This window comes from Ylistrum balloti, unplaced genomic scaffold, assembly GCF_031769215.1.
Source record: "Ylistrum balloti isolate Yb309-2 unplaced genomic scaffold, AGI_CSIRO_Ybal_v1 Utg371544, whole genome shotgun sequence".
NCBI classification, from domain to species: domain Eukaryota; kingdom Metazoa; phylum Mollusca; class Bivalvia; order Pectinida; family Pectinidae; genus Ylistrum; species Ylistrum balloti.
Window position 1 is genome coordinate 126,516 of NW_026782795.1, and position 12,824 is coordinate 139,339.

The following is a 12,824-nucleotide window of genomic DNA, read 5'->3' on the forward strand; positions in this document are numbered from 1 at the left end:
GATTGTCACACTAGGAAAATTTTGTCTACATAGGTAGTATCATTAGTTGACAAATTAAGTGACTTTTTGAATATTCAATAAATAATAACAAAATGGTACGAAAAAACCAAGTAAACCATAATATAGAACACTTTCCAAAACAAATATCAATAATTACTATACTGAGAAAAAGTGGGATACTTTGGAAATATTAACCAACGCTAGCTTACCTTGGGTGCCATTGGCATTGCAGCTGCACAGCCCTCATATGCATTGTAGAGTAACTTCTCCAACTGTTCCATAAAGGACAAAAGAAGTTGGACCCTAAGATGGCATCCCACCTGTCCACTCTTCTCTCCGGCTGTATAAAATAGTACATATAAGTCCATACGTATTTATTGCTGCTAAATAACGATATGTACAGATGCTTTCTTGATTCTACAATAATCCCGCCCTCAAACTTTGAGTCAGAATTTTTGCGTCAACCTCATGGGTTTATTGTAGGAAAACTCACAGTAATGATATAAAATATAATATAATTGCAATCAAACACCATAACCAAACAAGAGATCTCAGAGAGATCTTGGCCCCCACCATTGTTAGATTTATATGATCGTTGAAAGTTGGATCTTTTCCCTTCTCTTTTCTTTTCTTCTCTGTTTTTGCTCTTAGTGATAAGCCATTTGAACATTCCTTTGCAGAACTAGCGATGATAATCTTTACATGCCAAATTCAAACTGGCAACCTGGAAGCTATTTTGTTTCTTCTGATCAGTCCCAAAATCAAAAGGGCACAAGGAGAGACCGAAAGGAATATACATATGAAATTTGAGAGATATCCATTTAGTACTTCTTAAGAAATAGCAATAACAATCTTAAATCCATGATGGCTGCCTGTCTGTCAACCATTTTATTTTTCTGATCAGTCCCAAACTCAAACAGGCACAACAAAAGACCTAAATGAACCTATACAAGAAATTTGAGACAGATCTATGCTTTAGTACTCAAGAAATAGCGATACCAAACTTTCAAAGTCAAAATCAAAACTGTCTCAGCCATTTTGTTTTTTGATCAGACCAAAATCAAATGAGTACAACTAGAGACCAAGGGGAACCTACATATGAAATTTAAGAAAGGTCCATCCATAACTTCTCAAGAAATAGCCATATCAAAAACTGTTTACAGACAGGTAGACGGACCATGGATGCAGAGCGATTTGAATAGCCAACCATCTGATGAGAGTGGGCTAAAAATGTAAGACTAACTGGGATCAAACACCATGAACTAACAACAAGTATGGTTTGTGAAATAAAAATCTTTTTATATGATAGCTTATTTTGCACGGACATATATTGACCCATAATTTCAAAGTTGCATGGATGGTCTAAATGGTCTCTGAATATATTGCTATACCTAATCATTTTTCTTTATATTAAAGACTGTAATATGTACTTGATTTAAAGAGCTGACTGTTATTTTAGTTTCAAACTAAAATGAATAAACTTGTAATTTCTGCATATCTAGATGATCAATTACATATACAAACAATCACTAATCAGCAAGAATAAATATGACTTTTCTGATCACAAACTCATCAGACTTTTAGTTACCTTTCTTATGGTCTCCCTTTGATTTTTCTGTGTCCTCCTGTAGGTGGCTCTGCATGTCAATGGCAACTGTCTTGATTACACTCTCTATTGATGTGAAAGTGTCCTGAGGTTTACCAAGTGGTGTTCTCAGACGGTTTAATACACAATACTGAGCTGCCTCCCAAGTAGCCCAGAACCATAACATTCCTTCATTGCCATCCACCTACATAAAGGTACATGGCAACCAGTGAGTTCCATATCAAATAACTTGCTACAATTATAATCAATTTTTCATATTTTTTAATTCCAATTTAGTCCATACAATTTGATTGTATATTTCAGCATTTTGAATGTGGTTAAAAATCATTTGGTATAGACTGTTGTGTCACCCTTTAAAATAACAAGCAAAACAACTACAAACTGGAGAGACACGAATGTAGACCAGAACTCTTCAGGAATGCTAACTTGGAAATTTTATTACAATGTAATGTATTTGACAGTTTAAATTTTGCACAATTTTCAGGGTGCTGTGAAATTCTAGGATTACTACCGATGAAGGGAAGGTGTGAACGACACACTTACTATAGTATTGAACAAAGTATTGATACTATTGTATTGAAGTATTCAAATAATCGAGTCAAGTATACAACGACCTCTGTGATTGGTCGGGGGCGGAGTTTAGACAACCTGAATAGTTGATCTGACATCCAATTTGTTCCGGTAGGCGGAGTTATTGTACACTATCAGTTACATAACAATTACTAAGTAATCGCTGGAAAAATGTCCGACGACGGCAACAGTACGCAAAATTTTCTTCGACGAAATTATGTCCGATACGAACGATATGGGGAATCCTGTTTTTGTACAAGGCGATGTGGTTGTGATGGATAATTGTGGATTCCATCACCGTAGACAGGGAGAGCGCATTTTAAGAAATATGCTGAAAGAATATGGCGTGTCCCTGGTTTTTCAGCCGCCTTATTCCCCGGAATACAACGTAACTGAATATGTATTCAATGTCATGAGACAGAGGCTTCGGGCAAATACCCAACTTGTGTCAGAATTTCTGGAACTTGCAGTAGTAAATGCTCTAGATATTCCGCCCAACCAACTTCAAAGTTTTTTCACATGTTGCGGATATGTATAATTTTCGATGGAAAGATAAAAAATAAAATAAAAAATATATGGGACCACAGAATTCCTTTATTTTTTAATGCAGTATGAATTATCGGCATATATCAGGAGGTCCCAGGTAATTCGTAATTCTTTGTTACATATAATAGAGCTTGGGCTTAAACTGAAATATTTTGAGCCAACCCTTCCCCCCCCCCCCCTTTCAAAAAAATAAATAAATAAATAAAACTAGTACAGAATGACTATATGACTATATTCACTGTTAAGATGTTATGAATTCTCCGGTCCCAGTGATCTAACCTGTTGATATATATTTTGTACGTAAATTAGTTTAGTACTGAGTAATTTTCGTTTTCTCGTTGTACCATCGATGGAAAAGCAAGGTATCATTGGGTGTAGAACGAAAAAAATGGGACAACCCAATTAGGTCTGATCTGAAGCCACCTGTGACTTGGACTCTTCCAATTAACCTCTCGCGACAGTCGAGTGTTTGTAAAATGCCGATGTCTGCACAGTATTTTTTCACCTGGCTCCACCCACAATCGATCTAGACTTGGCTCTGCCAATCAGAGAGCTTGTTGCATAAATTTAAGGAATTCGATTGGTGAAGTACTTCAGTACAATACTATCAATACTTTGTTCAGTACTACAGTACTTGAAACGTTCACACCTTCCCTTCATCGGTAGTAAGAGTACTCATTCTTACAAAGTCTCTGAGATTGAAGCTGTCAGATGAATGTCGTGGGTCCTGTGTTGAAGGCTGGCAGCTATAGAACATTGCCTCTAGCCAATTCCAACTTCCAGATTGTCTGTATATAAAGGGATATATCAGAAAAATATAGTTATGAGAAAAAAGTCAAATGGAGACACACAGAGTTACATTTGGATACATAAATACATTTGAACCCTGAGACAAGGTCATTCATTTGAATAACTTGTTAGCCTTTCATCCCACCATCAAACCAACCCAATACCAGTGCCCTTGGGCATCATTGAAATGTCTTTTGTACATTTGACCTCTGTGACCCTGAAAATTTGTCATTTTTGACATACTGGCAGCAACTTACACAGGTTGTGTATTGTTGAGGATGAAGGCCATCACATGCCTGAAGTTAAGAGAGTGGAAACCCCCGCTAGGGATCTTATTCATGTGATACCCCTTAGCAAGCCAAGCCGCAGTGACTCCTTCAGCTCCCTCCTGTAAACTGACCGCCTGGTCACTATCATCACACAGGTGTAACAGGCTAGTCAGTCTGAAAAATAAACCCCACATATATCAAATATTTGGAACAATCAATACTGCAGCATGATTGCATAACAACATATTTCTGTACAACCATTTCATGAAATTTACTCTCCTTTTCAGGACAAAAATTTTCACTAAAAAGGAATAAATGTAAATGTTAAACTTCAAAAAGAAAGCTGGCATTATTTCACTGCAGCTTCTTACACAAGTACAACAGAATCTGTAAAAGCATTATATCCAGTGGTTTTAAGGTGTCTCACCTAGTTGTAACATTTACTGGGAGGAGTTTGAGTAATCTGAAGAATGCCTCTCTAACCGCCATCCTGTTGTCTGTCAGCTTATACACACTCAACTTGACACTTCTGAAACACAGCATCAGGACCAACATCAGCACACAAGTCTTTAAACAACAGCAGGCCTAGGCTTTAAAATAAACCCACAAGATTCTACTACTGTTCCTACAAAACTGCATCGTCACTGTCCTGTAATAGGTCTACCTCTTGACTTTGAGAATATTTGTTTCATCACTGCTTTGTAATAGGTCCATTTCTTGACTTTGAGAATATTTGTTTCATCACTGCTTTGTAATAATACCTATTGATCTTATAATAAAATGTATAATACATATATATTTTCATCTTCTTGATATCAAATACTGTTTGGAATCAAATTTTAAGGTTCTACAAAAAGACACCATATGGAACACAAATTGAAGTCTTAATGTTCTCAATACTGATTAATAAGAGGTATCAATTCTTACTTCTGCATTATAGATGATGGTAAATTGTTGTTCATCCTGAAGATATTCTGTAGACACAGACAGATAGCCATGGTGGTCTGGAGGTCCTGACTGTGACCTGTACAAAACAACACACAAACATTAGACACAGACAGATAGCCATGGTGGTCTGGAGGTCCTGACTGTGACCTGTACAAAACAACACACAAACATTAGACACAGACAGATAGCCATGGTGGTCTGGAGGTCCTGACTGTGACCTGTACAAAACAACACACAAACATTAGACACAGACAGATAGCCATGGTGGTCTGGAGGTCCTGACTGTGACCTGTACAAAACAACACACAAACATTAGACACAGACAGATAGCCATGGTGGTCTGGAGGTCCTGACTGTGACCTGTACAAAACAACACACAAACATTAGACACAGACAGATAGCCATGGTGGTCTGGAGGTCCTGACTGTGACCTGTACAAAACAACACACAAACATTAGACACAGACAGATAGCCATGGTGGTCTGGAGGTCCTGACTGTGACCTGTACATAACAACAAACAAAGACTAGACACAGACAGATAGCTATGGTGGTCTGGAGGTCCGGACTGTGACCTGTACATAACTACACACAAACATTAGACACAGACAGATAGCTATGGTGGTCTGAAGGTCCTAACTGTGACCTGTACAAAACAACACACAAAGACTAGACACAGACAGATAGCTATGGTGGTCTGGAGGTCCTGACTGTGACCTGTACAAAACAACACACAAAGACTAGACACAGACAGATAGCCATGGTGGTCTGAAGGTCCTAACTGTGACCTGTACAAAACAACACACAAAGACTAGACACAGACAGATAGCTATGGTGGTCTGAAGGTCCTGACTGTGACCTGTACATAACTACACCAAACATTAGACACAGACAGATAGCTATGGTGGTCTGAAGGTCCTAACTGTGACCTGTACATAAATACACACAAACATTAGACACAGACAGATAGCCATGGTGGTCTGAAGGTCCTGACTGTGACCTGTACATAACTACACACTAACATTAGACACAGACAGATAGCCATGGTGGTCTGGAGGTCCTGACTGTGACCTGTACAAAACAACACACAAACATTAGACACAGACAGATAGCCATGGTGGTCTGGAGGTCCTGACTGTGACCTGTACAAAACAACACACAAACATTAGACACAGACAGATAGCCATGGTGGTCTGGAGGTCCTGACTGTGACCTGTACATAACTACACACAAACATTAGACACAGACAGATAGCCATGGTGGTCTGGAGGTCCTGACTGTGACCTGTACATAACTACACACAAACATTAGACACAGACAGATAGCCATGGTGGTCTGGAGGTCCTGACTGTGACCTGTACATAACTACACACAAACTATCAAATACTGCTTTATACACATGAAAATAGTTAGACAAATGTATAAATGAAATGTTTTCCTGACTTTCTGTGAAGGATATTAATCTTTCATCAAACCAATACCTGATAAGAATCTAACACATGTAGGTATCAGTCCAGTAGAATACCAACCAATGCTTTATCATTATTTAGTAATAAGCCCACCTCCTCACCTAATGTTGGAGGTTATGTGTTGGGCTTACTACAGGATAACTGTGGTGCTATATACAATACAACATATGATACACAATTACCAGATCACTTACCCAGGTGTATAACAACCCTGATGAGGACAACAAAGTCATCCATGGAGAAGATATGAGTGCTACTATTTAGACTTGAGATGATGTCCCCAATCCACTTCAGGCAAAGACAACTGTGTAACACAAACAAATTTTCTTATTTGATAGAATACAGTGTTATATATCAATACTCAGTAAATTTCATTGTTTTATAACCAATTCTCAGAAAAGTTATTTCATATCTGATACTCAGTAAAGCTGTAATATCTGATACTCAGTAAAGCTGTTATATCTCTGATACTCAGTAAAGCTGTTATATCCCTGATACTCAGTAAAGCTGTAATATCTGATATTCAGAAAAGCTGTTATATCTCTGATATTCAGTAAAACTGTTATATCCGATACTCAGTAAAGCTGTTATATCCCTGATACTCAGTAAAGCTGTAATATCTCTGATACTCAGTAAAGCTGTTATATCCCTGATACTCAGTAAAGCTGTTATATCCCTGATACTCAGTAAAGCTGTAATATCTCTGATACTCAGTAAAGCTGTTATATCCCTGATACTCAGTAAAGCTGTTATATCCCTGATACTCAGTAAAGCTGTTATATCCCTGATACTCAGTAAAGCTGTAATATCTCTGATATTCAGTAAAGCTGTTATATCCCTGATACTCAGTAAAGCTGTAATATCTGATATTCAGAAAAGCTGTTATATCTCTGATATTCAGTAAAACTGTTATATCCGATACTCAGTAAAGCTGTTATATCCCTGATACTCAGTAAAGCTGTAATATCTCTGATACTCAGTAAAGCTGTTATATCCCTGATACTCAGTAAAGCTGTTATATCCCTGATACTCAGTAAAGCTGTAATATCTCTGATACTCAGTAAAGCTGTTATATCCCTGATACTCAGTAAAGCTGTTATATCCCTGATACTCAGTAAAGCTGTTATATCCCTGATACTCAGTAAAGCTGTAATATCTCTGATACTCAGTAAAGCTGTTATATCCCTGATACTCAGTAAAGCTGTAATATCTCTGATACTCAGTAAAGCTGTTATATCCCTGGCACTCAGTAAAGCTGTTATATCTCTGATACTCAGTAAAGCTGTTATATCCCTGATACTCAGTAAAGCTGTTATATCTCTGATACTCAGTAAAGCTGTTATATCCCTGATACTCAGTAAAGCTGTTATATCCCTGATACTCAGTAAAGCTGTTATATCCCTGATACTCAGTAAAGCTGTTATATCCCTGATACTCAGTAAAGCTGTTATATCCCTGATACTCAGTAAAGCTGTTATATCCCTGATACTCAGTAAAGCTGTTATATCCCTGATACTCAGTAAGCTGTTATATCCCTGGCACTCAGTAAAGCTGTTATATCCCTGGCACTCAGTAAAGCTGTTATATCCCTGATACTCAGTAAAGCTGTTATATCCCTGGCACTCAGTAAAGCTGTTATATCCCTGATACTCAGTAAAGCTGTTATATCCCTGATACTCAGTAAAGCTGTTATATCCCTGATACTCAGTAAAGCTGTTATATCCCTGGCACTCAGTAAAGCTGTTATATCCCTGGCACTCAGTAAAGCTGTTATATCCCTGGCACTCAGTAAAGCTGTTATATCCCTGATACTCAGTAAAGCTGTTATCCCTGGCACTCAGTAAAGCTGTTATATCTCTGATACTCAGTAAAGCTGTTATATCTCTGATACTCAGTAAAGCTGTTATATCCCTGGCACTCAGTAAAGCTGTTATATCTCTGATACTCAGTAAAGCTGTTATATCCCTGATACTCAGTAAAGCTGTTATATCCCTGATACTCAGTAAAGCTGTTATATCCCTGATACTCAGTAAAGCTGTTATATCCCTGGCACTCAGTAAAGCTGTTATATCCCTGGCACTCAGTAAAGCTGTTATATCCCTGGCACTCAGTAAAGCTGTTATATCCCTGATACTCAGTAAAGCTGTTATCCCTGGCACTCAGTAAAGCTGTTATATCTCTGATACTCAGTAAAGCTGTTATATCTCTGATACTCAGTAAAGCTGTTATATCCCTGGCACTCAGTAAAGCTGTTATATCTCTGATACTCAGTAAAGCTGTTATATCTCTGATACTCAGTAAAGCTGTTATATCCCTGATACTCAGTAAAGCTGTTATATCCCTGGCACTCAGTAAAGCTGTTATATCCCTGGCACTCAGTAAAGCTGTTATATCCCTGGCACTCAGTAAAGCTGTTATATCCCTGGCACTCAGTAAAGCTGTTATATCTCTGATACTCAGTAAAGCTGTTATATCCCTGGCACTCTGTAAAGCTGTTATATCTCTGATACTCAGTAAAGCTGTTATATCCCTGGCACTCAGTAAAGCTGTTATATCTCTGATACTCAGTAAAGCTGTTATATCCCTGATACTCAGTAAAGCTGTTATATCCCTGATACTCAGTAAAGCTGTTATATCCCTGGCACTCAGTAAAGCTGTTATATCCCTGGCACTCAGTAAAGCTGTTATATCCCTGGCACTCAGTAAAGCTGTTATATCCCTGATACTCAGTAAAGCTGTTATCCCTGGCACTCAGTAAAGCTGTTATATCTCTGATACTCAGTAAAGCTGTTATATCTCTGATACTCAGTAAAGCTGTTATATCCCTGGCACTCAGTAAAGCTGTTATATCTCTGATACTCAGTAAAGCTGTAATATCTCTGATACTCAGTAAAGCTGTTATATCCCTGGCACTCAGTAAAGCTGTTATATCCCTGGCACTCAGTAAAGCTGTTATATCCCTGGCACTCAGTAAAGCTGTTATATCCCTGATACTCAGTAAAGCTGTTATATCCCTGGCACTCAGTAAAGCTGTTATATCCCTGATACTCAGTAAAGCTGTTATCCCTGGCACTCAGTAAAGCTGTTATATCTCTGATACTCAGTAAAGCTGTTATATCCCTGGCACTCAGTAAAGCTGTTATATCCCTGGCACTCAGTAAAGCTGTTATATCCCTGATACTCAATAAAGCTGTTATATCCCTGGCACTCAGTAAAGCTGTTATATCCCTGATACACAGTAAAGCTGTTAAATCCCTGATACTCAGTAAAGCTGTTATATCCCTGGCACTCAGTAAAGCTGTTATATCCCTGATACTCAGTAAAGCTGTTATCCCTGGCACTCAGTAAAGCTGTTATATCTCTGATACTCAGTAAAGCTGTTATATCCCTGGCACTCAGTAAAGCTGTTATATCCCTGGCACTCAGTAAAGCTGTTATATCCCTGATACTCAGTAAAGCTGTTATATCTCTGATACTCAGTAAAGCTGTTATATCTCTGATACTCAGTAAAGCTGTTATATCCCTGGCACTCAGTAAAGCTGTTATATCCCTGGCACTCAGTAAAGCTGTTATATCCCTGATACTCAGTAAAGCTGTTATATCCCTGATACTCAGTAAAGCTGTTATATCCCTGGCACTCAGTAAAGCTGTTATATCCCTGGCACTCAGTAAAGCTGTAATATCTCTGATACTCAATAAAGCTGTTATATCCCTGGCACTCAGTAAAGCTGTTATATCCCTGATACTCAGTAAAGCTGTTATATCCCTGATACTCAGTAAAGCTGTTATATCCCTGATACTCAGTAAAGCTGTTATATCCCTGATACTCAGTAAAGCTGTTATATCCCTGATACTCAGTAAAGCTGTTATATCTCTGATACTCAGTAAAGCTGTTATATCCCTGATACTCAGTAAGCTGTTATATCCCTGATACTCAGTAAAGCTGTTATATCCCTGATACTCAGTAAAGCTGTTATATCTCTGATACTCAATAAAGCTGTTATATCCCTGGCACTCAGTAAAGCTGTTATATTCCTGATACTCAGTAAAGCTGTTATATCCCTGATACTCAGTAAAGCTGTTATATCCCTGATACTCAGTAAAGCTGTTATATCCCTGGCACTCAGTAAAGCTGTTATATCCCTGATACTCAGTAAAGCTGTTATATCTCTGATACTCAGTAAAGCTGTAATATCCCTGATACTCAGTAAAGCTGTAATATCTCTGATACTCAGTAAAGCTGTTATATCCCTGATACTCAGTAAAGCTGTTATATCCCTGGCACTCAGTAAAGCTGTTATATCCCTGGCACTCAGTAAAGCTGTTATATCCCTGATACTCAGTAAAGCTGTTATATCCCTGATGTTCAGTAAAGCTGTTATATCGCTGCTACTCTTTAAAAATATTATGTCCTAAGCACTCACCGACTATCGTAGGATGTACTGTTGCTGTCCAGGAGTCCTGTTAGTAGTCTAAGAATCCGTGAGAAATTGTTGCTGGTAGTCGGACTGACATTAGCCAGTACAGAGCCTTCCTTATAAGAATTCTGTGTCAGCAAACTGCTGCTCGATATGAAATTCCCATGTCTACAAAGGACAAGCACAAAATTTCCTTTGAATCCTTACAAAACAGCTACTATGTGTTCTCCCTTCTGGGAGCATAACAAAACAACAGGATTGAAGACAAGGAAAAGAATGTTACCATTTAACAAAAATGAACACATTGAAACAGGGTCCAACACCTGGAATTTTTTTATCACTTAAATTACTCTGTATATTTTATTTCACAGAAACATATATTTCATTAAATCAGACATGAATATTTTATAACCAAATACTGTCTCAAAATGAAAGATTCACAAGCTGAAAACGCCCTTAACTTGACTGATGGTTGATGGTCGACTTTCAGATTAAACAAGTTTCACTGTATCTCTAATATAAGTATGTAGTGATTTATAATACATTGCCAGGGAAAGAAAGTTTAATACCTGGTACAGTGGGAGAAGAGAGTGTTGATTACCAGGCAAAGAAAGGTTAATACCTGGTACAGTGGGAGAAGAGAGTGTTGATTACCAGGCAAAGAAAGGTTAATACCTGTTACAGTGGGAGAAGAGAGTGTTGATTATCAGGCAAAGAAAGGTTAATACCTGGTACAGTGGGAGAAGAGAGTGTTGATTACCAGGCAAAGAAAGGTTAATACCTGGTACAGTGGGAGAAGAGAGTGTTGATTACCAGGCAAAGAAAGGTTAATACCTGGTACAGTGGGAGAAGAGAGTGCTGATTACCAGGGAATGAAAGGTTAATACCTGGTACAGTGGGAGAAGAGAGCGTTGAGGATGGCATACTGTATGGCTGGATATCTTTCAGCCACTGACACCTCCAGTGGATCAAAATGTCGACTGATCAGGTCAAATATGCTGGGAGAGAGTGCCCACATCTGAAAAATACATAGTGTTTATCAAACTTTACTACAATAATCTACCAGTCATATGGTATAATGTGGAACGTTTACAATGATTTTCTAAAGTTTTCTCTTGTAACAAGTTCTTGTAAGTAAATGATAGTAAGGATAAATAAAGAATTACTTCATGAACTACATCAAACACCTTGGATTTATCTTTCAACTATAGAAAAATATTATTGCTGGAGTGTTCCAACACCCTGCCATATTCAGCATATTGCTGTAGTTTCTCTTCCAATGAAAACTACAAAGTACAACCTATGTATACCATCATACTGCCTGATCCGACTTCACAGGTTTCTGTCACACTAGTTATCAGATGAAACACTCACTCTCAAATCCAATAACTCTTTTGTAAGGCATGAATTGAAAGAACTTACAGCAATAAGGTTATTTTTGGTGTTGCCAATCTCTGCCAGAGCACACAGGTTGAATACACAGACAGTCTGAGCCTGTAAGACGGTGTAGTGTGTGGCCTCAAAAGGATTGTTAGGGATAAGATTAACCACCACTCCCTCCTCCGCCTCTAACAACAGCAGGTTGTAGGCACGCTGTAGGTCACCTACGATCAACCTGGATACACAGATAACACAGTTTACATAATGGCACCTCTGATTCATCAACACCCAGTGGCACTTTTTTGACATCTATCTCAAAAACGTTTTAAACTTGTCAACAACTTTTCACTTTTTGTATTTCAACAGATATAAAGAAATGTTCTTATATTTTAAAAGCAATATCCTATGAACTAAATGTCTCTCTAGATCACCCACCTCAACATTTTATTGGCCAAGTTTGGACATAACAAAATGATGATAAAGAGATAAACACTGACTATTCAGATGTTTCCTACAGTTGTCTTGTGGGACAGATATCACAGTTGTTCCCTATTTCACAAGGACAGCATTTCTACAACACTCTTTTGTGTCATGCAGCACAGCAAACATAATACAGACATATATTTAACTTTTTCTAAGATTTTAATTTACTGAAGAAATATTTGCAGAGTATTAAATTTCACCCTAACTGTAATGATTGTGAATATAGTGAAATTAATTCTCCTGTGAATATTTCAAACTGTATAGTAAAAAATCCTACAACTTGAACTAGCAATCACCTGCAGTCACATTAGTACCTTGTTCAATATGTTATATAAGAAGTAGATCTTA

General features: G+C 37.9%; 1 protein-coding gene across 1 annotated transcript in view; it reads right to left on the bottom strand.

The window, feature by feature from the left end:
* The window catches only part of LOC132562894 (serine/threonine-protein kinase SMG1-like), a 97,520-nt gene that overhangs the window by 77,015 nt on the left and 7,681 nt on the right, over window positions 1-12,824 (bottom strand). Inside the window, exons 14-23 of the mRNA XM_060227670.1 lie at window positions 12,036-12,228; window positions 11,501-11,631; window positions 10,620-10,781; window positions 6,390-6,499; window positions 4,708-4,804; window positions 4,208-4,309; window positions 3,769-3,954; window positions 3,408-3,510; window positions 1,589-1,790; window positions 210-340 (exon numbers count right to left, since the gene is read on the bottom strand). Coding sequence (XP_060083653.1) covers window positions 210-340; window positions 1,589-1,790; window positions 3,408-3,510; window positions 3,769-3,954; window positions 4,208-4,309; window positions 4,708-4,804; window positions 6,390-6,499; window positions 10,620-10,781; window positions 11,501-11,631; window positions 12,036-12,228 — 1,417 coding nt within the window. The remainder of the gene's footprint in view (window positions 1-209; window positions 341-1,588; window positions 1,791-3,407; window positions 3,511-3,768; window positions 3,955-4,207; window positions 4,310-4,707; window positions 4,805-6,389; window positions 6,500-10,619; window positions 10,782-11,500; window positions 11,632-12,035; window positions 12,229-12,824) is intronic.